This window comes from Struthio camelus, chromosome 2 (assembly GCF_040807025.1).
Source record: "Struthio camelus isolate bStrCam1 chromosome 2, bStrCam1.hap1, whole genome shotgun sequence".
Lineage (NCBI taxonomy): Eukaryota > Metazoa > Chordata > Aves > Struthioniformes > Struthionidae > Struthio > Struthio camelus.
This window is the reverse complement of record NC_090943.1, coordinates 149,436,850-149,464,660: the sequence shown is the minus strand read 5'-3', so window position 1 is coordinate 149,464,660 and position 27,811 is coordinate 149,436,850. Positions and strand designations below refer to the sequence as shown.

Below are 27,811 nucleotides of genomic sequence, written 5' to 3'. Positions count from 1 at the left end.
GCCCCTAACAGCAATAAACTGATACAAAAGCCTAAGTCACAAAACCTAATCTTAAATAAAGGGGTTTAACGTCACGCTGGGTTAAGCCGGTAACAGTTTCTCAAGGCGTGCCGAGCGCGCGGCCCTGCCCCGGAGCGGGGGTACCGCGGGCACCGCACGCCGCCCTTCCTGAGGGGGCTGTTTGGCGGGCCCGGGCCCAACCGCCCTGCCCCCGCTCCCGCCGACAGGGGGCGCGGCCCAGGCAGGGCTCCGCCCCTCGGCCCCGCCCCCTCCCCCTCCCAGCGGCGCCGGGCGGCGGTTGGGCCGGGGCGGCGCTCGGTCCCCATGGCAACGGAGCGCGCGCCGCCTCCTTCTCGCCGGCCGCCGCCGCCATGATGATGCTGGGGCGCGGGCTGGACGCCAGGTAGCGGCGGTCGCGGCGGGGCGGGACGGGCCCGGTGCGTGTCCCGAGCGGCGGGCGGGGGCGCTGAGGAAAGGGCGGGTCGGAGCCCCTGCGGCGGGGAGCCAGCAGCCGCGGTGCCCGCTGTGGGCCTGCCGCGGAGGCCGGGGTTCGCGCGGCGGCTGCCTCGCGTGGGGCCGGGGGGCTGCGGGCCGTCGGCCTCCGGCCGCTGGGCAAGGCTGCGCCCGCCGCCCCGGTTTTAAAGAGCTTTGTAGAGCGGTGGTCGCTGGTGTAAAGGCAGAAAAACTTTTCCAGGCTTGGGGTGCTCAGTAAAAGACTTGCGGAGATGGTCAGGCCTTTCGCTGGTAACGCTTTGGTTGCCTTTAAGCAGTCTTTGAGGAAAAATAATAAGGAAGGGGAGGGGGGGAAAAACACCACTCTTCACACCCTCATGTAAGGCAAGGTGGTGTTTCATGTTCCAGAACTGAAGGTTATTTCCAGGGGAGAGCTGGGAGGTCAAAATTGCAGAGCGTGTGTACAAAAGTGCTTCGGGCTCCCTCCTGGGAGTGGAAAGGGTATTTTTTTAACGTGAAGATGTGTCCCAGCTGATAAAATAGGAAAGGAAACAGACCCTTTACTTGAGACTTTATAAGAGATTGTTAATGTTGAAAAATTATTTCAATACTTAGACTTACTTTCCCACTTCTGTTGTGATGTCTGTCCAATTCAAAGGGTTTGAGAGTCAAGCATGTCCTGGAGAGCCGAGTAACAACTCAGAGGTTTAGATTTTTTTTTTCCTTTTAAAGGAACAGAAATTGTTATGACTATAGTCTCCTTGGGCTGCTTATTATGAAGTGGCCTAACTGGTCTTTGTCCATAGTAGAACTTTTTCCTGGAATATTTTAACACAATGTTCGTCTTTATTCATCTGAATTGACTGCCTCATTACTCAGTCTTAAAGTACTAAAGTTTTTCCAGTATTTCTGATTTTATGTGTTGTGATATTAATATTTAAATATTGATCAGTACTTAGGTCTGGGATCATTTCAGAATATTAAGGGTAACTTCATAAAGATGAAAGAAACTTTCATTTCTGTACCTCACCATGAGAGAACTAGGAGTGACTTCTCCTGCTAAAAATTCAAGCGCTTTGCTTGAATCACTTCCTTTAGGCCATAAGGACTTCTTAGGACCCAGTGGCATTTACTGTTTGCTAGTTGGTTCTAGTAGTGCTTCAGCTGGAACAGTAGGATGAGTTCACTGGCACTGTGATACCCTTAAGCATGACCTTCAAATGAAGGAGGAATAGGAGAGCAAAATATCAAGTGACATATATGAGTTCACAATTCAGAATAACTTACTGAAATTATTAATTATGAACCATACAGATATTTGATTCAAGTTAAAAATATTAATGTAATGTAATTAAAAAGAAAAGAGTGGTGGGTGTGATGGGCATCCTTCTTTCTACTTTTTTTTTTGTTTTTAGAGTTGTCACCTCTGTATGTTTGTGTCCATTCACTTTTCTCCTCGTCTCTATTTCCCAGGTATCTTCACCCTCACTAGTGCTGGGTCAATGCAATTAGGTACCTGTTCATAACTTCAAAAAACTTTAATACCTTTACAGATTTTCCCTCTGCTGCCTAATTTTAATTTATCCAGCCACTGAGTTGTCCGTTTAGATTGCCAACTGGGGAAAGGAAGCTTTATGACCCGATCTTGTTTGAGACATGTAGGTGTTACCGTTGTGTTAGTAATTAATGCTAACAGTAATCATGGGCTATTGGTTAATCACAGTGGGAGAATTTCTAGGGTGGTTTTTGTGATTTGGGTTTTCCGCTATTGAATCTTTATTTTTTAGCTAAATGTAAATGCTGTTTTCTATTCTTTCTATTTTTATTGTTTGGTATTAGTTCATCACTGAGCACAAATTACATCAGACTGTTACAACGTTATCTTTTTAAGCTTAGATCTCTGATTTACCTTGAAATGAGATGTCCCAATCACTTATAAATTTTCCATAGTATGATAATGCAGGTTTTTATTCTGTATATGTTCCCCATCTTAATTTTCATTTATTTTTCTTTGGTATCTAGGGACAATCAGACTAGACAAATACGAGATGCTGTTTCAAATGTGGAAAAACATTTTGGTGAATTGTGCCAAATATTTGCTGGATATGTACGTAAAACTGCCAGACTACGAGACAAAGCAGATCTTCTAGTAAATGAAATATATGCATATGCCGCTACAGAGACACCAAACTTAAAAGTTGGACTGAAAAACTTTGCAGATGAATTTTCCAGACTTCAGGATTATCGCCAGGCAGAGGTACAAGATTAAAGCTGTAGATGTTGTGTTTGCCAACTGAACTTTTCAGTTACTCATCTGTGATTAAAAGGAGAAGAAATATACTCTGCAATCTTAAGAGGACCAGAGGAGAAAACACTCTTAAATGTATTAGTGGCACACCGTGATAGGCTCCCAAAGCATTCATAGTTTACTCTGCTAGTAACTTTAGTAAACTGCCTGTCATTTGTACTATTTAATTCAGTGAAGCTATCCATGTGAATGCTGACAGAGTTTGAGATAGCAAGCCTTTTGCAGAGCCAAAAAAACTCTTAGATTTTGGATTATGGTTTATGGTTAGTAACACTTTTCTCTTTTCTCGTGATTTGAGTTGTCTAGCAGCAACTGAGGTAAAATCAGTGATTTTCCTTTTGTTTAATCTGTTACCAGAAAGATCGTGAAGAGAATACTGAATGCAGTCCCTCACTGGGCTCTGTGATAGCCAGTCTGTGGTGCTGTAGGGGACCGCTGTAGGCTTCTGTAAGGCTGCAGTTCAACGTTTATTAATCTAGGTCACCTCAAACTACACAGCTGATTTGGACCAGGTGTGAAAGTAGAGTCTCATTTTTGCTAGATCAGTGAGAGCACAATCACAGGTCTTTATGCGAGCTATATAGCTATATGTGAGTCCATTCAAATTGTAACTTCTGATCCAGCATTTTAAATGTTGAGATTTTTTGTTGTAACGGGTTCACAAGTACTCAAACCAGTTTTTGGAGTACATGTTTGTTCTTTCAGAAGGCATAGAAAACATCCATGTATGGTTTCGAGAAGCTAAGAAGCATTATAATTAAAAAAGAGAGTAAAGTACTTGACGCTTTTGATGTTTTCTAATAGGATTTTATTTTTAAAGGAAATATTCTAAGTCGTCCTTATGTATTAACAAAGGAGAAAAATTAACACTTTCAAAATAAGTTAATTTATGAGGTATCTAGACTTCCTTACTGAGTAGCGCGTTCTGAAAACACAAAAATACACATGGATCTTTCACTGTGTATTTAGGGACAGATTTTTAAAAACTAATAAGAAACCTAAGGATGTGGATTGTGGGGTTTTCATAGGCCTTTCTGCCCCTGACTTCCCACTGAGCCACACACAGGTCTTTATGTTTCTATCGATACAAAAACAATTCATCTGTATATTAATAGAGTAAAATTATATTATGGCCTAAGATACACGTGAAATCATACTGCATGATATCTTGGTCCTTTTTTTACCTTTAAACTATGAATCTGTAATTTCAAGAGAACTGAAAGAAAAATTCAGGTGTATTTATCCATGAAAGCATTCATATGTTTTGCGCGGCTTGTAGTAGGTATTTGTAATATTTTCAGTACCTACAGTGCTGTTTCTGTTAGCCTTAAGAACAAAAAGGTTGCATTTCTTACAGCATATTTGACAGCTAAGATGTTTCAGTCTGTAATGCATATATTGCAAGTTTAAAGCAAAAACATTTATTTTTAGCTTTTTGAATAGAAAGCTGTAAACACTTGAGATGGATTGTTGGTTTTATTTAGTACTCAGTTGTTAGAATTTCCACATTTTATTTTTCCTTTTGTATTGCAACAGAAATAAGAGGAATTTTTCTAGAAATAAATTTTAGCTCTTCAAAATACAAATGACTTACTCGTTTTTGGCAGTACCTTTTAAATCTCCATTCCCACTATATTTTCAGTATATATGGACTAAATTTCTAATGAGATGGAGTCACTAGTAAATATAAGTAATTTGTTTTCTGTTTACATGCACCGGAGGCACACGTGACTTTAGTGACCTTGTGATTTCTTTTGCAGGTTGAAAGGCTTGAAGCCAAAGTTGTCGAACCTCTGAAAAGTTATGGGACCATAGTAAAACTTAAAAGAGTAAGTTAAATGTTTAATGAGGTACATTGTGGTGTTCTGGCCACTCGGTTACAATTTTCTATTTTGCAGGAAAACTGGTTTTGATTTTTCTTATTGCAATAATCAGTGTAACTGAAAATTTATATAAAAATACATCTGAGGTGGAGCTATATATGTGTTGCAGGAAATAGTTTTGATGTGAAGACAAGGATATTCAGACGCTAGGAGCACAAACAAGCATTTTAAAAAAAAAAAAAAAAAAGGCCCTGTGGATAGTGTACAACTTTCTGGATGGTACAAATTCAGGTGAAGGTTTTTTCCTTTATGAACGGTGCCAGTGTTTGTCTGTTGTTTTATTGGGTTTTTTAATCATTTAGAGTTCCAAAAGGTGAATGTGCGTGTAATACTTTTGTTCTTTAGTCATCTATACGCTGCCTTTAATGACAGCGTTTCAAACTTAGAATTAAAAAAGGAAGCTCAGTTTCTACCTTTCAGTTAATAATGTAGAAAAGAACTGTTTTGAAGCTAGTAAATGTGTAGTGGTCTGAATGAACTGGAAAGCCATAAGGATGGCCTGAAGATGCACAACTACTCTTCTTCCACTATATTCTGGAAACAATATGTATAAGGGCATGAAATGCTCCCACAAAATACCTATAAATTTATCTCGTTCAGGAGGAATAGCTAATTTTCCTTGAGCAAGTACATTTTATTAAACGGATCTTTAGTTTATAGGATGAAAGTAAGCTCTTTGTAGTACTTACATATTGCATATATTACACAGAGATTACTTTCATCTTATAAACTCAAATCTGTAATTGACATACCTGTATCATAACATAGAAAAGTGAAATGATCAATATTTAATGACATTTTACATACAAAATCTGACACTGCATTCATCGTGGTTATATCTTAGCACTTTTTGGCATTGCACCTCAAAAATTACTGTTTTTCATATATTTTGTTCGTGCATCATTCCAGCATGGTAAGGAAACAAGTAGTGTTTGGAAATTAATGTATAGCTATCCCACTTGCTTGTAAGAGAAAACGTGAGGAAGGAAATATGTTTTGCGCTTGACTGCTAATACTTGTGGTAGTCCTTAGCTTATATAAGGGATCGTTCTTCTGATGTCTTGGGCTGTATCGTAAGAAAGTTCTGTGTCCTGCACAGATGAACCTTACTGTTAAATGCTTTGTTGTGTCCCGAAAGCAAAGCTGTAGATTAGTGTCTCTGCCCTAGAATATACCATTTTAATAGTCACTCTGAAACCCAACTGGTGAGACATTGAACTTGACTGGATGTTCTACAGGATGTCAATATTGAGGGTGGAAGAGAAGTTTATGTGTTTATGGCAGTAGTGCTGCTGAGGAGACGCACACGACGCTGCAGTTGTACTTGGGGTTTCTGAAACTCTGAAGATACTGTCTTGAGGTGTGCTACATTGCCACTGATAGCCAGTAAGTGCTGAGGACAGAAGTAACTGAAGCCAGGTCATCGTTCGCAAGAACGAATGGCATCTCCTGTTGTCTATGTCATTTAGAATCCCAGAAACCATTACATGATATTTTTCTTAGCTATAGTGAAGGGTTCTGGAGTGTTCCGAAACTGTAGACAGGATTAACTATTCTGGCAACATACCTTTGAATTAGGACAGACTTCACTAAAGATGTAGAACACTAAATGACTTTTTTTTTTTTTTTCTGCTTGCTATGATAAACTTTGGTTGAAACTTCAACTGGCTGGTCTTCATTTATTGCCTCCAAACACTGGGCGGTGTTCAGTGAGAAGAGGAAGCTGTATCTCTTGTGTAAAGCTAGCACAGGGCTCTAGCTGTAGGACCGCTTTACCAAGTAACTACAGTAACTGTATTAAGTAAAACCAGACAGAATCTGTCATTATGGCCCTTTTTATAAAGAGGATGTGCTTACTACTTAGTGAATCTGTTCCAGGAGGTACACACACTCTTTTAGTGCTGTATGTAAAAAGAACTGTTGCTCTTTCCTTCAGGTAAGAGATCAATGTCCTATCATACTAAATGTTTTCAAGAGGCCCAGGTGAATCAGTACAGCTGTTTGCCCTTTATCTGCTAATGCAATAAAATGTTTTCAGTGACATGTCCTGGTTTGATCTGAGCAGGATGGATTGCCACACTGAATAGCTCCTTGGGGCAGGAAGTCGCAGCCTCAGTGGAAGCTAGTGTGGTATTCTTGTCCTGTAATGCAGCTTCAGTATAGCATTTTAGGATTTCTTTCTGTTTCATTTTTCTGTACATCAGCCTCCATTTTCTGCTTTTCGGCAATTCTGTTTCTGTGTTCTTTTCTTCATATAGAACAGGAATCGTAAAACCACGGTGATTCACAGATAGAGGAAAGGATTGGTTTGGGCTAATGTTCACAGAATCACAGAATCGTTTAGGTTGGATGGGACCTCCTGGAGATCATCTAGTCCAACCTCCCTGCTCAAGCAGGGTCACCTAGAGCATATTGCCCAGGATCACATCCAGACGGGTTTTGAGCATCTCCAGCGAAGGAGACTCCACCACCTCTCTGGGCAACCTGTTCCAATGCTCAGTCACCCTCACAGGGAAGAAGTTTTTTCTCAGGTTCAGATGGAACTTCCTGTGGTCCAGTTTCTGCCCATTGCCTCTTGTCCTGTTGCTGGGCACCACGGAGAAGAGGCTGGCCTCATCCTCTTGACACTCCCCCTTCAGATACTTGTACACGTTGATGAGATCCCCTCTCAATCTCTTCTCCAGGCTGAACAGGCCCAGCTCTTGCATGTTTCGAGGCTTAAAACAGGTAACAGTACAATGATGAGGAGTTACCAGCTCCTGATCTGGTAGGCAGACAGTAGCTGTGCTTCTGAATGCTTTGGAATTAGATGGTTGAACAAAGTTCTTGTGTGTGACTTTAAGAAATCTATAGCTGAAAGGAAGGAGGACTACAAGCAATTTAATATTCTCCATACGTGTTCTTTATATCTCACAGGCTATTGCATTCCAGCCAATTACTGCATGGATTTAATTAAAGGATATTTTCCAAAAATGCATCCGATCTTGGTTGAGGACACTGGAAGAGAATGTAGAATTGTTTGTGGTGGTTTGTTCTAGTGGTTAGTTGATCTCATTGGTGTTGCTTGCGTTGTTGAATTTAAATGAAAGATTTCTCATTTGAATCTCTCTAGCTTCAGTGCCTAATCTCTGGTTCTTGTTATGTACTTCCACCGTGAGATTAAAGAGATTTATGCTATCATACCTTCTCTTGGTGCAGATGTTTTCAGTTTAGACTCTAATTCTTTCATGGCAATGGTGTTTTCCCCAGCTTTTGAACATTTTTTTTATGGCTCGCTGTACATGCTTTTCATTTTTTTCAACACTCTGGACAGAATATATATGTCTTCTCTGTACCCTATCTTTATACATCCAAAACTTGTGTATAGCTCTTCAACTATAGCCACAACAGGACCAAAACTTTCGGTTAGGCTTTAGCTGGCACTGTGGTTTGGCTATTGTTGCTACAGAGAACAGAGGTAGACAAGGGAACAATACAGTCCTTGTAGGGATTTCCAAAGCCGCTATGTGCCAGAAAAAATACTGTATTTTATTATGGTGACTTTTTAATGGTATCCTCAGTGTTCTTAAGTATTCTCTGGATGGAGATCAGAACCCTTTGAGCTATAGCGTTAATTTTGATCAGCTGTTTTAAATGAGCCAAGAAAGTCAGTGCTGTTAATAGGGTCCAGTGATTTTATAACACTGAACATTCAGCTGTGACCGTTAGATACAAAACTGCTTTGTCCTGTGGGGGGAAAAAAACCTATTTTTGTGTCTTCCTTTTCTGTACCTGTAACTAAAATTCAAAATATAAAGCATTAAAAAAGTTTTTTTTTTTTATTATTCCTTTTCTTCTACCTGCACAACTTTCATAGAGGAGAAAACCCTCTCCAGCAGTCTTTTAGATGGCGTTAAAGGTAGTGTAACTTTTCTTTTGGAAGAAAAGATGCAATGTTAGTTTTGATAGGCTAAAAATATAGTTGCTTTCGTTATTAGAAACCAATTCTGTGTCTCTAAAGACAAAGCACAATGACAGTCACATGCACAAGGGCATATAACTAATAAGGATAGAAACAAAGAAACTTCCTATTTTTATGCTGACCTCATTTACAAACTCATTATTGAAGAAATACCCAGCACTTTGAAACTTGGCAGGCTTTTGTTTGTGTCATTGGCTTGTGACGTGGTCATAGAATCCTAGAACTTTGGAAGAGGCGCTCTTGGTTTCATGTCTTTCTGGGCCAAGTGAAGGAGACCTAAAACTGTTAAAATGCTGAAGTCCAAGGAGGGAGCACAGGGAATTGTCAAGATGATCGTTTTTAATATCTTTAATCCACTTGCCTTTCTAGAGTGGTAGATAAATGGGAACTGTTCTTTTGTTAGAGGAAACGGTGGTTTGAAATGTATGTTCAACTCCTGCCTCAGTTACTTTTGGTTAGACTGATTCCTTTGGGCTTTATTTGTACTTGTCCTACGTACTGCCCCTTTAAATGGGAGCTATCAAAATTAATTACATCTCCCACACCAGGAGCGATGGAGCTATATCTGACAGCAGATTTAAGATCTTGGGTACACCAAAGAATTTACAAAACACAGTTCTTTAACATGAACAGGAATTTGCAAGTTGTATGTAAACAGATTCATCTTTTCCAACTACATCATTACTAGGATGTGCCTTATTCCAAATGTATTTAAACTCTTTGCTAGCTATAACCCTTTCAGTCATGGATTTTCGCTGATGTTTTAAGATTTGTGTGCCAGTTCTCTGTTCTTAACTTTTGCACTGACTGCTGGATTTTTTTTATGTTTGGTTGGGTTAGGTTGGTTTGTTTGTTTTACTGATTTGATATATGTCACTGTCTAGTTCTAAATGTCACCTTTATTCCATTGCTAAGCCAGAATGGGGCTGTCCAGTTACTGGTTTTGGAATCTCAGCTTTTGACCATCAACTTCACTTTCCTTGAAAAGCTGTTAACTATTTTAAAATGTCAAAGAAAAAGAAAGGAAAAATAAGTGTGTGATAGAGAGTTGTGCAAGCTCAGTCCCCATTGACTTCTCTTTCAGGAGATCATTTAACAGGATAAGATCAGTAAAATCTGGTTTTATTTAAAGCGGAAGTTTTGTTTTTCCGGGTAATCCATATATGCAGAAAAGCACATTTCATATTACCCTACGTCTATTTCAAATATGTCCAAAACGTTTTATTTCCAGGATGATCTTAAAGCAACCTTAACAGCAAAGAATCGAGAAGCCAAGCAATTATCTCAGTTGGAAAAGACACGACAGCGGAACCCATCAGATCGACACGTTATCGTATCCTCTATTTCTAGTGACTATAAAAACTTTTTAAAAATTTCCCAGGAATTAAAAGTATGGTGTTTAGAAAGCAATATGAAAAGAATATTCTTTGCGGAGCTCTTTTCTGTTGATTTTGCATCTAAGTATATTACACTCTCAAGGTTTGTGATAATGAGTTATAGCTTACAGTAGCTGCTTTACTACCTACTCCTTTCTTAACTGAAAAGAAACTATGATAGAGTATACACACTATCTGATGTGTATACGAAAGAGGGGTAGGCGTACATTGCCTCTAGGATCTTAGAGGTTTTTGAAAACAAGTCTAATCAGACACCTCCTTTTTACCTCTGCAGATTTTTTTGTTCTGTTGTTTTTCTTTCGTTTTTGTAGTTATCATCCTTCCTTGTACCTAGATGGGGTATGAAATTCCTCCAATCACGAGATGGTGTGACAGGAAAAGTTGCAAGTCTATTAGCAGAACAATCCACCAGACTACTCTTCATCCCAAAAGACCAGTGACCTTCCATAGCATGCTATTCTGTATCACAGGGAAAAGTTAAATCTCCACAGAATTTCCATTACAATCACATGAAAGTTTCAAATTCTGATACAATCAGAATCTAGGAAATGTCAGATTAAAGGTCATCAAGGCAGTCTTAGTTTAGTCCCTTTACACCCCTATTTTATGATATGGCAGTTAAGTTAATGACTGTGTGCTGTTTGTTTTTTCTTGCATTTTGGAGTTGGACTTAGTATTGTCTAGTGAAGCAACCCAATTTGCAGCATCTCATCGACTTTTATTTCAGAAATGAGAAGCAATATAATGATTGGGCATGTGACTTCACAAAGAGACAAAATGGCTATGATGATGAAATGTCACCCAGGGAATTACATTCTATTTTTGTCTCTACCAAAGAGTTCCTGTGTAATACTAATCCAATCAGTTAAATCAAGGGATGACTAATTAGTGTTCTTCATGTAATGAAGACGCACGGATCATCAGCCTTAGGGTTGGAACCTGAGCTGTGATGCAGAGTTCTTCTTCATTAGAATTACAGGAGTAAATAATAACGCTAAGCTGTGCTCCTTGAAGGGAGACTGTGCCCTTTCTTCCTCTCCCTTCCCCTCCCCCAGCAGTAATTCCCATTGATTTCACAGATATATTGCTGGCACCTAGCTTGTTTTTTCTTGTCTCTTCACTAAGCTACTCCCAAATATCCTTCTGTAGCGTAGTTTCTTACAACATCTGTCTCTTCTGTACTCAAGACTCTGCCTGGAAAGTTATTAACTCTCAGTAGAGTCTGCTTTTGCATATGCCCAGAGGCACCAAATGCTATGCGCTTGTATTTTAAAGTGATCAGCACAAAGTGCAAAAATAGTATAGGGAGCGGGAACCCATTTGTATAACTTTGTTAAGCTTCCCTGGGCCAGGAAGAGATATAAACACCCTTTGCATTGGCATAGAAAGGAACGCCTCAGTCGAGTAACTTGTATGGCAGACCTTGTGGTAAAGAAATTCTGCTGGGAGGTGGGAATAATGCATTTGAACATTTGTAGGCTGAAAAGAGGTCACGTTCCTTTTTGGGTATAGCCTCTTGTCCTTGTCTTCTTTACTGATGCCCTGCACAGTGTCCACTGTCTAGCCTTTACTTTATGGTACTTCAGTCAGCTTCTCTTCCACACTGCCTGGGTCCCAGCTAAAGTAACATTCAGAACAGATGTTAGATGCAAGGTATTAGATGCAAGCTTAGTTCCTATATCTGACCCCGTTCCCAGAGATGGAACATTTAATTTATCTGAGCTGGGCTGGAATATGCTCGTTTGCTTTTGGAGGATGTATGTGGGTAAGCTTTTTAGGTCTGAGAGAGGCTTGACTACATTCATTGATGATAGCATAGCTGTTAGGCTCTAGCAGTGGCTCTGCTGTTCATGAGCCGCTGTGACATAGGAGCAGTTAATAGCTTTGGCCATATTTAGTAAAAGATCTGTACTCATTCACAGATTCGAAGCCCATGTTACAAAAAGTGGGGGTAGTAGAGTTTTGCAAAGAAAACCTTATCACATTTTTTTTTTAATGAAAATGCATTTCTTTAATCAAAATCCATTTTCCGAAACGGCCTACCTAGGTTGTCCGAATTAAAAAATAAGCAAACTCTCAGTCCAAGACAAACACCTATCATGAAATATTTCAGCCTGAATGCTCAAATTCTGACAAATTTATAATAAATTGTAAGAACATCCTATAATAGGAAGTTTCAGATACCTTAATAATAGCAGCCTCTAAGTATACAGAAGTTTTCAAACATCTGAAGTATATATTTAACAATATAATAAAAATGGTGGATGTGGAAGTAGCTATTTTGGTGATGAATATTGATTATTATTTTGCCATTTTTCCTTTACCCGTATTTCCAGTCACAGGTTGGTATTTGAGAAGAGAAAACATCAGAATAAAATATTTAATTTCAAACTGCTGTTCTGCAAACTGTGCAAATTGTGCAAGTTTAAACACTTCACTCTACAGCAAACAAAATTCCTTTCCCAAAGCATCAGCATGCAAAATTTGCCCAGACTATTTAAGATGGATCAGAAGATAAATTTCATTATCACAGAAATAGCATACAGTATTTGCATGTGTAATGACTGCTTATGTATAACAGCTGCTTTCATTTAAAAAGAGCAAATAATGATTGTTCTAATTGAGAACACACAAACTATCTTGTCTTAGTCTGTCTCCCTCCTGCCTGTGGGGAAAAATCAAGAAAGGGAAATGAACACGACCAAATCTAATACTTTAAAATTGCTACCAATTTTGTTTACCCAGTAACGGCAGAATAGTTTCTATGCAAACTTTAAACTTTTTTTTGTAAGGAGATTAGGTTTCAAGTTGATAACCTTTTGTTACAGGATTAACAGATTTTAATCAAAGGAAAAAAGCAAGAGAGTACGCTTTATGCGTTAGGTTCCAAGATACGACGCTAAAAAATAGGTCATGGGAACTGGGCCCATGGTATCTGCTTCCCTGCCATAGCACTTGTAAAGAAGTTCCTCTCTAAGCTGCAGTATTGGAGGAATAGGAAGAATCCAGGATCTTGATCATAGCTTGATCCATACACCATTTTCAAATTCCAGGACAGAATAGATTCCTGAAGATACTCGCTAACAGAGCCTGTAAGAGAAGACTGTCTCGGCTAATCCATGATGTTTCACTGGTATTTTATGGAAAATAAAATCTTAAGACCCAGATGTTAGAGTCTTCAACTGCAAACGCTTACATCTTTGTAAGAGTACACAGTCCTTAACCAGAATAGCTTCAGGATCTTTAAAAATACACAGTACAATTTAAATAATATAGTTAACAGATGAATCAAAATACGTATCGAAAATGGTTTTTGTAGTAACAAAATGAGAAAAAGTGTGTGAGTGTTTATGCATTAGGGATTGGTTGGTGTGTCTCTTTCCCAGTGCCCTGCTGAAGATGTTCCATTTTTTATAAAATAAATATTTTAAAATGTTTTTATAAAATAGCTGAAACATTTTATGGATCTGAAAATGATATTTACTCTCTAGTCTGTTGATACTTACCAACAAAGTGCATTAGCTCCAACTGCTGCTCCACTGACTGTTTAAATGGTCTACAAAAACTTAGTAAAACTAGGCTCAGCGCTAGAAAAGACTCATTCTACAATGAGTTGATCTACACTCAAAAAGAAAGGGTGGTTCTTGGTTTCTTATTTGCGGCTCTGGCCTGTGCATTCCTGTCCTCTCCTTTGTAACAGCTCTAGAGAATTATTACCCTTTGTTGAAGGGTAAACCCATCCGCATGGTTAATTCTCTGAACCCAGTCACTGTGTAGTCAGATAAGTGTCAGGGATGGCTTAGTGGAATTAGCAGATGGGCATTGCAGAAAATGGATTGGGGCAGAGGGACCTTCCCAGTTGGCTGGAGCTGGTCATTTTTCCTGTTTCATGTCGAAGTCATGACAGTGTAGAAAGCATCTTTATTTGTTTACTAAGCTATAACGAAATCTACAGATAAGTAACCCAGATGTGTAATATTTTGAAAACCCAAATTTAAAGGTTTTCATAGTAATTATAGCGAATGACTTTGTATATATGTATCAAATACAGGACTGATTTCACCTTTGTACTATTTTATCAGGCTGAAACTGAATTGCAGAGAGCTTCACTGGATGCAACTCGAACAACTCGGCAATTAGAGGAAACCATTGATAATTTCGAGAAACAGAAAATAAAGGACATAAAAGTATGTGTGCTCACATTTCAGTATATGACATCACATTTCATCTTGCATCTTAAAATTACTGTAGTTACTCTTTGGCAAGATTAGCATAACTTAGCATTTAGTTAAGTCTATGTAAATATAAATCATGTAATATTCACAAGTTTTTCATAATCCAAAGACTGCGAAATTGCATGTAATTACAAAATGAATTAATTATTCTTACGGTTTCAGTGGCTTCAAGATTTTCCTGGATTAGATTGTTTAGCGGCTGCAGTGTCCAAAAGTTGCTGTGTTCTATTTTGCTAGTAGCTGCATTTGTTAGTGGAATGACGTGTATATTAAATCAGCAAAATGAACAGTAATAAAGTAAACAATATAATGATCCATGCTGGAATTCGGGTAGGTTACTGGAGTTAAGTCTTACTCATGTAGAAAGTATCAAATGTTTAGTGACTGCTAAAGTCCCAAAGACTACAGCAATTGAGAAGGTTTAAATTATGTGATCTCATATTGAACTGTAAAATTGCTGAAGTGAAATACTTTTTTTATTAAAAAATATATACATATGAAAGAATTAAAATGAGTTCAAACCAACCAACCAACCAACCCACCAGTATTTGATATAACGTGAAAAAGATTGTGTGAGCTTAGGAGATACCATTGTAAAGGGAAGGATTATATCCATATATGTGTGTATATATATGTATGTATATATGTATGTATGTAGATATGAAAATTATTATATTATTATCTCCTATATAATTATTTCTAAATTATATATATGTTTAAAGTTTACAGATAACTTGTTCCAAACAAGTTAAGATTGCTATCTGTAAAGCAAAAGGCAGTGAACAGGTTTTGCAAATAGATTTTATGATCTCATTTTATTTACTCCTAATGAGTGTCCTCTTTGCTTTTCAAATGTTTACGTAGAATTTAGTATGAAACAACCACTGGATAAGTGACAGCCCAACCAGCATTTTATTTAATTTCTAACTGCAGGTCCAACTTCTTACTACAAAAAATAGAAGGTTTTGTGCAGTCATTTGTATCATAAAAATATCACACACACAAATCAGTAAGTTCTTGTATTAGAAGCAGAAATGTACTTTACTGCATTAAGAAAACCTTTGTTTTCGTTTGCTTTTAGAACATATTTTCTGAATTTATAACTATTGAAATGTTATTCCATGGGAAAGCTTTAGAGATTTATACTGCTGCCTATCAAAATATCCAAAATATTGATGAAAATGAAGATTTAGAGGTAAGAGTAATTAAAATTTACTTTTCAATTTATTTCTTATATAAAGAAGTCATTTTTTTCCACACTCTTGAGCTACACATGTTCCAGGCAAAAAATGAAACGTATTGTATGGGTGAGCAGAACAAACTATCATTTGACACTGAGCTCTTTCTGCACCATTCCAACAAGGAGTTTACAGACTATACAGGTTTATAAACCCAGAGATTTTAAAACTAGGTGAGAACAGCAGTGACTATCTAATCTTTTGTACAAAATACGGATAAGAGACTTTTTCTAAATTAATTGCCACTCCAAGCCGAGGTCGATCACAGTTTATTAAAGGACACCTTCTAGGATAACCTTTGCAGTGAATCTTGCTGTAAAGATGCACGCTAAGAGAGAAATCATATCATTACTCTGATAAGATGTTCTAAAGACTAATTACTCCATTTAAAATCTGTATTTTCTTTCTATTCTGACTTTTGCTTTTTTTCATCCTTAGATACCGTTTATTAGGCTGTTGCTAGAGTGAAGAGACATTTGTTACCAATTTTTTTTGGCCTGTGGCAGTTACAGCTTGCCTTCAAGTCACCCTTACTCTTGAGTTACAATTCTTCTGGATATTGAACCTTTAAACTTACTACTATTCAAATGGATACTGCGTGCATGTATTCAGTTTGTCAAGCAAACTGGATCATTTCCAATATTTTTCTGCTTTTTGTAAATCTTACGGTACTAACTTTATTTTTTCTAAGACATTATATAGGACTAAGAATGGCAGCATTCAGTCATTGGAAGATATGTAAAATCATGATTCTTCAGTGACAGTCATATTTCAGATCCAATAGTGGCTTTTTTTGTTTAACTTCGTTTAGACTGCCATGTCAATGTTATGTTATTCTAATTCCATAATTAAAATATCATCTATCACTGAATCAAAAAAAGAAAATCCTTTAAGTCAATATTTTATTTTTTTGCAACCAAGTTTCTAATCTCACTTAAAAACTCCTGTTAATTTGACAAAATTTACTTCCTATAAAAATATTGACTGGCCATGATCCTACTATCTTCCTTCAGTTTATTAAAAAAAAGTCTTGCATCAATAATTTTACTGTTTTCAGTATCCGGCTGCTAGTCCTATAATTTATTGTTTGGATAATGGAAAGAACTAGTAAATACAACGAAGGCTATGTTTTCCCCTGTATTCTAAGGCTTTTCCCAAATTGTTCTTGAGCTGCACATGTCTCTTGAGCATTTCAGAGGAAACTTTTGTGATGTAACTGTGATTGGCAGCAAGAATTTGCTGGTGAAGGGACGCAGCGATTCACCTCCCCCAAAATTTGGAGAGCCTGCCAGTGGTTTACTGTTTCTAGCTGGGGTTGGTATCTCTAGCTCAGCCTGAAACACAGCTGCCTCATACCACACACAGCATGTGCCAGGACCCCAGGTAACCATTGCAGATTCCCACCTCTAAATCACTCTTAGAATTCTGCATCCCCTCAGATCTCTGAAGAATGTGTAGTTGCACCACATAAAGGTGTTGATATGTGTGACGTGTCTCAGGGTGAGCGGGGATGTTACTTCTGCTAAAAGTGATCCCAAGTGATCCATCCAAACTACAGTTGATACATATTTCTACAGCAGGGTTTTGTTACAATTGTCCAGTGTTGCACTTCTTTTAGAGAGCTTCAGTCTTGTAGACTGTTAGCTTGCAAGCTGTATCATTGCATCAAAGTCACAGCTCTCTTCTTCTGAACAGGTTTTTCGGAGCTCGCTCTATCCACCTGACTATCAATCTCGCTTAGATATAGTTCGTGCAAATTCAAAGTCCCCCTTGCAAAGAACTGGTTCCTCAAAATCTTCATTGAGGATGCTACAGGTAAGAAAGAAAAATTAAATGTTAGATCACAGTATGAAAAGAATGTCTTAAGTAGAGCCTATGACATTTACATTACAGCCTATGACATTTACATTAGCTCTACTAGCTCTACTAACGTAGAGCTAATGTAAATGTGCCCAAGTCCACTGTCTTTAGTAAGTTTAGGACAGATGCAAGACATAAAGGGACTTCCAAGTCTATAAAGATCCTATTAAGCTTTTAATAATACAGCTTCTAAATACAGGTTTTTTTCACAAGACAAATATTAGCTTTCCAAGCAATGTTGTTTTGAAGACTGTCCTTTCTAATGATGTAATTTCCTTCAGTAACAAACTATAGGTTCTTGCAGAGCAAATGAACACTAGGAGCTTCTTAGAAACTGAAATGATGTTCTTTAACCTTTGCGTAGTCTTAGTCACAGGAACCACCAACTGCACAGCTCAAACTAGCAATACTTTCTAGCAAAACAATGACCTGTACCTTTCCCTTTATGCTCCACAAATGCAGAGCAGGTGAGGAAAAGCAGAATAGTAAGAAATGGAACAGCTGGAGTAAGTGCCACAGCTTTTGAACCAGCTGCCTTGCAAGTCTTTGACTCTTGTTTGCAGCAGTAAACTTGCAGACGCTATCTCAATATAGCTATTTTTCTTTATTATAGTCTTAATCCAATAAGTAAGATGATTCTTACTGGTGTATCAGTTAAAGACAAAGATGCCCTAAATTAAAATGACGGCATCCCACCTTTCTGCTTTCGTTGCAGTCGCACGTTGTTTGCCATACTGAAAAGTTAGTTTTCTTGACTTCACACACAGCATTACCCCTACTCGCCTCACAAGTCATAGCGGATCATTACAGTTGAATTATTCTGTTGCTGAAAGCGTGATTCATTCCATTTCAAAAGATGAAAGAATCCAGTGTTTAAGTGCATGAAGACGAACCTTTACTTTGAATAAGCTGCCCATCCTCACAGTCAGACAAGCAAATTTCAGGTTCAAGTGCTGGCTTCCTTGACTGTAACTAATCATGAAAGTGCTAGTTGCTAAAAATCTAGAAGTACCCACTTTCAACTAAGTTATTTTTGGTGAAAGAACTAATACCATAAATAAACAAAGGCTAATAAACCCCCCATAACATGAAGATCCATGCACTGAGATGTACAGAGCTATAGCATCTTGTCCTGTGAAGTCATAGTAAAGGGCAATGTTGGGGTCCAAGGCCAAATTATGGAACTGTAGTGTGCCCCAAATGCAAAGCCAGATCATTCATTCTCAGAACACTATCAGAATTCTGATAACACATGCAAGCCTGTCTCAGAAGGGTTTAAATGGCTTCACTGTGGCACGTCGTATCAAAATGGCAGGACACTGTTATTCAGGACTGGGTATCTCTTGAAGTACTGAGTGAGTGCAGTATTTCAAGATGTAAAAGTTTTTTTCCTTTAGATTAAAAAGAAGTCCTTAAAACCACTGTTTCGTTTATGACTCATTTTTCACATGTGAGATCCCTACTGGTTTTCTTTTAGCTTCACGGGCTGGCTTAAATAAAAAGCCTATCTTGTTACAGAAGTAAAATTTGGCTGCCTGAAAGGTCACACCTTCTGGTACCCAAGGGACATTTTCCTTTACTTCATACACATTGCCTGAAGACAGTGTAGGACAGCTACTGTGAAGTGTCCAATTTCTTCCCTCTAAAATATATGTTGCAATTCTACAAATTCATAAAGAGTACAGCTGTTTTGATAGTCCCTATCTAACTGAGATTAATGCCACTTCACCTGTTTAGGTGGACAGAAATAAGAGACGACATGGAAAGAGATTGTTTTTTCTGCCTTGTACACTACGGTCATGATCTGCTGTTACCTATTTGAGGAAATAATAGGTACCACGTATTTGAGGAAGTGTTTATCAGTTCATTTTTGAACACCAGAGAAAGCTGGTTCTTACCTGCTTTGAGAACTCCCCGTAGCACTGTAAAACAGTATCAAGGGTAGTAGTATCTGTAAGTTACTTTGAGGCACCACAGATAGCTACACTTTTTGGACCTTATAAAAAACAGGAATCTGAATGTATGACCTTGAGATTTCTCCCAGAGGTGGCCGAGAATTCCATTTTGGCTAATTTACGAGTTTATTGTACTTTTCTCTCTAGGCCTCTCTTTCAGCTATACCTTTTGGATGTTAATGTTCTCTTAACCTCCTGTTGGAATGTGTGAGAAGTAAAGGGAGTCATCTAGACCTAGAGCGAAAGCACTACACATTCACGATAGATGTCACCTTAATCTGCTGTGGTGTATGTCTGCAAAAGAGAATCACAGTGCAGGAAAAAAGGGGTGGAATACCTTACTGCAGTCAGTAGAGGGCAATAAAGAAGATGCAGGCATCCCAGTCAGCACACTTAACCGCATAGCCCTTTTTAATTCAGCAAACAGTACATTGTGGCTAACTGCATCAGTATCAGCACCTTGAAACTAGGGGCTATAATCCCTAGAAGCAACCAAACATCTTGCTAGCAAAAAATGTGTTGAGCAAAACCTTCAGTTGACTAGTCTCACCTTCTATGTGGATCCTTCACTTCCAAAGTTTTCATATCAGTCTGGTTTCATGCTATGTAATAATCCGTGACTGACCGTAATGCCGTAGTTCTGAATTTTCAGTTTGAAGCAGTTAGAGCTGGAATGTGTGAAGACCACTTACAGACAAGAAAATTACATCCTTGATATTTTTACTTTTGTTCCGCAACTCTTCTCCCCCTTGACGTTCATAGTTGTTTAGTCTTCATCTTCCACTCACAGTAGCTGAAGAAATTGAGATGCCAGTTCCTCCACCATACCTGCCAGACTTCATTTACCAGACAGTACTATAAAACCACAAGGAAAAGAGCAATGGGCAATCCTGTTAGAAAGGGTTAATGTCCAAAGCTGCACTGACAGTACAACCATAAAAACGTGTATTTTTTCACTTCTATGCAATTAAGATAATCAGGAGAGAAAACATTAATGTATAAGAAACAATATCAAGGTGTTATTCATAGGCTGGCTCTAAACCTTTTTGTGGGTTTGGGGATTTTGTTTTTTAAACAGGAAACTTTGCAGATACTTAATTTTACACAATTGCTGAAAATCTATGTATGTTTTCATGACAGTCCTTAGCAAAAATTCCTGCATTTTGCCTTTTACTTACTTGGCAATTTTTATCTTTGGTGTTTCATTTTACTGATTCAGATTGGTATGCTGTATTTAGCCAGAACTACAGCAGAGAATGACATTTTCCAAACTTTCCCAGGCATTTTAGATCAAGGTAAACTAAACAATTTTTATTGTTTATGTGCGTTTCATATAGCCAGCTGTTTTGCACCTGCCCTTCTAGGACAGCAAAGTCCTAGAACATCACGGCTGAAACTGTGTGCAGCCAGGTGTTCCAGCACTGCCCACTGTATCACAGAATGGCCAAGGTTGGAAGGGACGTCTGGAAATCATGTACTCCAAACTCCCTGCTCAAGCAGGGTCCTCTAGAGCACATTGCACAGGATCACATCCAGACAGATTTTGAATATCTACAGGGAAGGAGACTCCACCATCTCTCTGGGCAACCTGGTCCAGTGCTCTGTCACCCTCACAGTCAAGAAGTTTTTTCCTCGTGTTCAGATGGAACTGCCTGTGTTTCAGTTTGTGCCTGCTGCCTCTTGTCCTGTCACTGGGCACCACGGAGGAGACTGGCCCCATCCTCTTGACTCCCTCCCTTTAGATATTTGTACACGTTGATGAGATCGGCCTCTCAGTCTTCTCTTCTCCAGACTGAACAGGCCCAGCTCCTCAGCCTTTCTTCAGAGGAGAGATGCTCCAGCCCCCTCATCCTCTTTGTAGCCCTCCGCTGGACTCTCTCCAGTAGTGCCATGTCTCTCTTGAACTGGGGAGCCCAGAATTGGACACAGCACTCCAGGGGAGGCCTCCCCAGGGCTGAGGAGAGGGGCAGGATCACCTCCCTCCACCTCCTGGCAACACTCTGCCTCGTGCTCCCCAGGATATCATTGGCCTTCTTGGCCACAAGGCCACACTGCTGCCTCACGCTTAACTTGTTGTCCACCAGCACCCCCAGGTCCTTCTCGGCAGAGCTGCTTGCCAGCAGGTCAGCCCCCAGCCTCTCCTGCTGACTGGGGTTCTTCCTCCCTAGGTGCAGGACCCTGCACTTGCCTTTGTGCAGCTTCAGGAGGTTCCTCTCCGCCTAGCTCTCCAGCCTGTCCAGGTCCCTCTGAATGGCAGCACAGCCTTCTGGTGGGTCAGCCGCTCCCCCCAGTTTAGTATCATCAGCAAACTGCTGAGGGTGCACTCTGTCCCTTCCTCCAGGTCATCGATGAATACATTGAACAAGACTGGACCCAGCACTGACCCCTGGGGGACACCACTAGCCACAGGCCTCCAACTACACTCTACGCCATTCACCACAACCCTCTGAGCTTGGCCATCCAGCCAGTTCTCAATCCACCTCACTGTCCACTCATCTAACCCACACTTCCTGAGTTTATCTAGGAGGAGGTGATGGGAGACAGTGCCAAAAGCCTTGCAGAAGTCCAGGTAGACCACATCCACTGCTCTGCCCTCATCTACCCAGCCACTCATTCCATCATAGAAGGCTATCAGATTGGTCAAGCATGATTTCCCTTTGGTGAATCCATGCTGACTACTCCTGATCACCTTCTTGTCCTCCAGATGCTTAGTGATGACCTCCAGGATGAGCTGTTCCATCACCTCTCCAGGGATGGAGGTGAGGCTGACTGGCCTGTAGTTTCCTGGATCCTCCTTTTTGAAGACTGGGGTGACACTGGCTTTCTTCCAGTCCTCAGGCACCTCTCCTGTTCTCCAGGACCTTTCAAAGAGGATGGGGAGTGGCCTAGCAATGACGTCTGCCAGCTCCCTCAGCACTCGTGGATGCATCCCATCAGGGACCATGGATTTGTGGATGTCAAGTTTGTCCAAATGATCTCTTACCCAGTCCTCCTCCACCAAGGGAAAGTCTTCCTTTCTCCAAACTTCCTCTCTTGTCTCCGGGGTCTGGGATTCCTGAGGGCTGGCCTTAGCAGTAAAGACTGAAGCAAAGGCAGCATTCAGTAACTCTGCCTTCTCTGTATCCTGCATCACCAGGGCACCCACCCAATTCAGCAGCAGGCCCTCATTTTCCCTAGTCTTTCTTTTGCTACTGATGCATTGGAAGAAGCCCTTCTTGTTGTTCTTGACTTCCCTTGCCAGATTTAATTCCAAACGGGCGTTAGCCTTCCTTGTTGCATCCCTGCATACTCTGACAACGTTGCTATATTCTTCCCAAGTGGCCTGTCCCCTGTGTAAAACAGGAGGAGAGTGTAGCATAAGAGAGACGGACTTACTGCAGATTCTTCCTCCTGACTGAAATAGGTTGCCATCGTTTCTGTAGGACCTGCAGTGAAATATGCAGCTAAACAGCCTGAGCAAGGACAGTCATGCAAAGCTTAGAGAATTCATTTTTCACGTGAAAATGCATATGGTAAGAAGCAGCAAATTATCAGATGGCGCTATCTTTTTAAGATCAAATTACTTTTCAGCATTAAGTAATGCAAGTAAAGCATTGGTATACTTCAGCTTTATGGCACAGTAGCAGGTATCTGAATGCCTAATTTCCTTTATCACTTTCCTTACTTTGATCCAATTTAGTTCTTAGGTTAGCCATCTTAACAGCCACCTCACTTCCACCAGTGATAGTATTTATTTAATCTACAGCTTGGTCAAAGGTACTTGACTAGTGAGCAGAAAAAACCTGAAACCCCAAATAGTACCTCTTATTCTAGGAAAGAAAAGGAGGAATCTTTTATTCAGAAATGTGATTGAAGCTCTGCCTAAGAAATTCAGATGCACTTAAATGGAAAATACTTGAAAACTTAGAGTCTGTCAATTGAAATGAAGCCACCTTAACAGGCTCTATCCGCAGCACTCCCAAATCTCCAATTACAAATCAGTGTTGCTGTCTTTTTTTTCTTTCACAGAAGAATAAAGATTGGTTTTTTAGGCATTTAGCCCAAAGTTAACCCAGTTCCATCTAATGATTAACTTTATTTTCTGTTATGTTTAGAGATTTGTAACTAAGATAGTATTTATACCAAGCACAATTATCTGCATTGCCTGAGATCAAACTGCCTTTAAATATGACAGCATCAACAACTCTAAGGATTTTTCTAGTTCCATTAGTTCAATGATTACAGTTTGCTTTATGTATACACAAAAAAATTGTGTTACTGTTTTACACAGCTGGTACTTAGCTATATACTCCATGTAAATTATGAAATCTCAAAAGTCAGAGTTTAATAGCCAGCTTCTAAGGATTTTAAAATAGGGGATTGTAAAAAAGGAAAGTTTTTTCTTCAGTACTGAAGTCTACAGATATAAGCATCTGTGAGAAAACTCAGGAATCATAACTGAATATTTAGCAATTTCCTGAACACACTGTAAATCAGAACATTTGCAAACATGGTGTGTAATGCATACATAATGACTACACTAATCTGTGAAGCATTTCCTCTTTAAGTACTGTTCCAAAATGTCATATTCATACCTTTGTAAAAAGAACTAAGTTCTTTAAATGATGGAAAGTAAAAGACAGCTTTTTTTTTTAAGGCACAAAGAACTCGCTTCATTACTGGCAGCCAGAGGAAATACTGTTCTGCAAGGCTGGGTTACAGCGTTTTAGTAGAATTGTTGTACTACATAACACACAATAAATGTCCTAAATATGCGTGTAGCATCGAATCCACTACTGTCCCTACTCACACATGGAATAAATGAATATTTGCTGCACTGGCCATATGATAATGATAATACAGGATATGATAAAGATATAACAGATATGATAGTGTGTTTGTGAAGATAAGCCATACAGAGAAAGTTCTTGGAATTTCGGATTACTGGGGAATTTCGCAGTAGAATAAATACAACCTGAAAGAGTCTTCATTATGCAGCAAGGAAATTGAATTTCATTAAACAATACCTTATTTCTTGTTACTTTCCTATAACAGCTCTTTGTATTAGTAGAGCTTATAACCACCACCGTCAGTGGCAGACAGTCATTTTACTTGGATTGATAGAAAATCAGCCTTGAACTGAAAAGGCTTTAAAAATAAAAATAACCCCCAAATCCAAGCCTTAGAATGGTAAACGTATTATGTTTTGTATCTGCTTGTATCTATAGATATTGCGTTCATATCTTTCTCTTTTGCTTTTTTATATTTAGAAATGAAAATTTTACTTCCAGTGGAAAACTAGAGAAGCTATGCTTAATTAACAGTCATATTCCCCTTTAATGGATACTCTGTAAATATAAAGAAGAATTACTTGAATTAAACAGTGTTGACCCAAGAACAAATGGACCAATTGGCTATATATAAGCGCAGAGAATCACAAAATTATGACCACCATGGAAGCTAGTTTTAAGAAGTGTTAATTAAATGGTGCATGATTGATTGCTTGCAACAGAATGAGATGGGAGCTGTTCACACAAAGGTTTTTTCTGTGAACAATACAAGGTCCTGTGAAATATGCTCCCCCTCCCCCCCAAAAAAAAACTAACACAAAAATACCTTTGTTTTGATCACTGTAGCTCATTAAGAATAGAGATCATTACACTGCAATATGTTATGTTATACACTAAAATAATTTTAAGCTACAGTTAAAGAAACAAATGGGAAATTAGTTTGATGTTTAGGAGATAAATGGGGGTTGCAGATGCCTTCAGATAACTGCTGAACCTAAAATCATTGTTCAAAAGCATTCTAAATGACTTAGATCTCTATTTTTGTAGAGTTTAATGTTCCTTTTTCAAGAAAAAAAAGCCCCATATTCTGTTTTAAGTTCTTCATGTAAGCTGGAACATTTAGAATACATCTTCAGTAGGAATTAGATTAGATTTTTTTTTTTTAAACTGGAAGAGTGTGGTGTCTTCAGAATTATTCATTGACACTCATCTTCAGCCTGTTATCTGAACTGCCAGCCCACAAAGCATGTGGCTTATGCAATGTTGATTTTTAACATTAACTCCATCAGTACACAGTTGTTCCTTTATATAATAGCTGTCAGAACTACAGGGCACTCTTTTACATTTTAAAATTCATTTACCGTATTTATCGTCTGTGCTAGAAGCTGAAGGGGTGAGCATTTGATAAACCCTGCCCCCCCACCCCCCAAAAAAGGAAAATACAGGAACAACCTACAAGTGCATAGATTCTGAATGTTCACAGAAGTTTTCCTTCCAGGAAAACAAACATACTCAATTTACTTTTTTTTGATTTTGGTTTTAGCAGATTTCCAGCAGTCAGCTAAGAAAAGACGAAGAAGAAGAGGAGGAGGAAGATGAAGAAGAAGATGAGGAGGAGGAGGAATTAGATGCTACTAAAGAAGAGAGATAACAGAACTGTTCTAAGTCCAAAGTTTTTTAAGTGATAGGAAAAAGAAAAAAAGAGAATTCCCTTTACCTAACAGCTTGTATGTATTAATGAACATTTTCACTGAGGTTGTATTTTTAAAATTCCAACAGCAGCAAGAATTTTGCAATAATAGCGCACTGTGTTCTGCAGACAACAAATAAGCAGTTTTGAAGAATGGAAAAAATCTGCTGAAAATGGACAATTTCAGTAGACAAAAAACAAAACATTTAAATAGAATCCTATGTTAGATTTGCATAGATGTTATACTGCAGTCATGATTGCATACACTTTCATGATGAACAGTGTCCAAAAACTGCACTAAGCTGACAAGCAGTTATGAACGCAGGGGTGTGCTTGTCACTTTGCCAAAATATTACCTTATTCTCTAGAGACACACCTTTTGGGTTGTCTTCTAGCTATACATGCTATACTGGTTGTTCTACATCCTAAAATAACCGTAGTACCCGAATAATCAATTACAGCAGCAATCCTGCTACATTTCATTATCTACTCATGGATGACAGAAGGCTGAGTGATAAATACTGTTTTCTCATTTTTATTTTCCCCAGGCTTGACTGAGCTGATTTTTAATGGATTCCTTTACATGTACAGAATGACGCATGAACAAAAGTATAAGGGTCTGGCCCAACATCTACTTTTCATACTGCTTTGCTTTTAAATAAAAGTGCCTTCATAATAAAACTATTTTTTATAGTTGACATTTTATATACAGTTCAAGTTTACATGTTTGACTAAATTGGTTGATTAAGTTACCAATTCTATCAAACACGTAAGAAATTATACATTTTGAGTATGTTTTTATCTTATTTGGAAATGATGCTTCCTCATGTTTACTTTTGAATAGGATGTAATTGTCTGCCAGAAAGCTGCTGCCATAGTCTAGATATAATAAAAAATTACAGAAACTATCTCTGAACTCCTTCAGAAGGAGTTCTGAATAAAAGAGGAAGTAGTGTTTAGGTTAGTTCCCACTAAAAGATTAGTGGCCAGGGTGCAGAAAGAAGAGGAATTTAGAATGTAATTACAGAACTACTCAAACTCCTACTGACAAATATTTTCAGTCATCCTGTCAAAGAAATAGAAAAATCATATATTAAGTTGTCAAAGCAAAGACTTGTTTCACTCTTGAAATGTAGAGGAGACAAATTTTACATACGCCTCCCTCCCCCAAGTACTTTCTCACAACTCACCTTAACAGTTGACCATAAATCAAGGTCAAAACTAGAACAGCTGTACATCTCTGAAACACCAGTTCTTCACACATAGTTTATACAACAGTTAAATGGAAATGCTTACTTTGAAGCAATGTTTTGAGATAAGATTTTGTTTGTGAAAAAGCCAGTCTCAAATTCAGAAATACAAGCATTCTATATATATGCATGAAATCTCCCAGCTACAAGTTAAAAAAACCTCAAATAAATAAATAAATAAATAAATAATATTGATCAGGAGAAATATAAAAGTCTAAAACAGATATTTTTAAAAGTGTCAGGTCTGAAATACTTTATTTTTCTACTTTAAAATTTTCCTCAATATTCTTCTGAGATTTGCTACAGATGACTTCTCTCATTTACTAAGAAAATCCGAACATGTAAGATAGGGCCTTCACCACACCTACTCTCAGACTATATACTGAATAAGTACATCTTCCTCGAGTTTTGTTACCCCTGCACAACCACTACAGGGAAGAAAACAAAACAAAACAAAACCCTCTTTCTGCATCAAAGGATGATTTAAGAATATGGAAGATATTAAACATTGCCTAAAGATACTTCTGCAGAGATTTTTCTCATGGGCTTAACTGCTTAGTGCAAGACTTACGCGACCCTATTAGTTTGTATATATTTCTGACCACTGGGGACTACATGATGCAGGCTTTTATCAGTTCTTGTAACGTGTATTTTGCTGCTCCACTGAAAATGCTGGGCCATCTATCTGGGACTAGGATCACCTTGTTGTCCTCTTCAGATTATCAGATGTTAAGGATCTCCTGAATGCCTCAAGCTGCTTTCATAAATGATCGCTCTTACTAGTTTCTAAAGAAGAAAGGTCTGCAGCATCA

General features: G+C 38.7%; 1 protein-coding gene and 1 long non-coding RNA gene across 4 annotated transcripts; one reads left to right on the top strand and one right to left on the bottom strand.

The window, feature by feature from the left end:
• Window positions 1-302: 302 nt before the first annotated feature.
• On the top strand, window positions 303-26,433 carry CIBAR1 (CBY1 interacting BAR domain containing 1). 3 transcript variants are annotated; one of them, XM_068933055.1, is made up of 9 exons: window positions 303-403; window positions 2,007-2,111; window positions 2,476-2,710; window positions 4,522-4,590; window positions 9,837-9,938; window positions 14,085-14,189; window positions 15,319-15,432; window positions 17,171-17,290; window positions 25,603-26,433. In XM_068933055.1, coding segments are annotated over exons 2-9 (855 nt in total). In that variant the 5' UTR covers window positions 303-403; window positions 2,007-2,109; the 3' UTR covers window positions 25,711-26,433. The 3 variants fall into 3 exon arrangements, with proteins under 3 accessions (XP_068789156.1, XP_068789155.1, XP_068789157.1); XM_068933054.1 differs by lacking the exon at window positions 2,007-2,111 and having other exon boundaries at window positions 309-403; window positions 25,606-26,433; XM_068933056.1 differs by lacking the exon at window positions 2,007-2,111 and having other exon boundaries at window positions 337-403.
• Window positions 15,443-22,748, bottom strand: LOC104144820 (uncharacterized). The gene is made up of 3 exons (XR_694198.2): window positions 22,666-22,748; window positions 19,841-20,145; window positions 15,443-17,284 (listed from the first exon to the last, which is right to left on the bottom strand). It is a non-coding gene; the product is annotated as an uncharacterized lncRNA (long non-coding RNA).
• Window positions 26,434-27,811: the final 1,378 nt, after the last annotated feature.

What these genes read in the sequence shown, in the direction of transcription:
- CIBAR1 (XM_068933056.1), top strand. Translation starts at nt 372, where the DNA reads ATGATGATGCTGGGGCGCGGGCTGGACGCCAG. An exon ending in CATCAGATCGACACGTTATC is followed by an intron (nt 9,939 to 14,084) that starts GTATCCTCTATT and finishes CTATTTTATCAG; the next exon opens with GCTGAAACTGAATTGCAGAG. An exon ending in ATGAAAATGAAGATTTAGAG is followed by an intron (nt 15,433 to 17,170) that starts GTAAGAGTAATT and finishes TCTTCTGAACAG; the next exon opens with GTTTTTCGGAGCTCGCTCTA.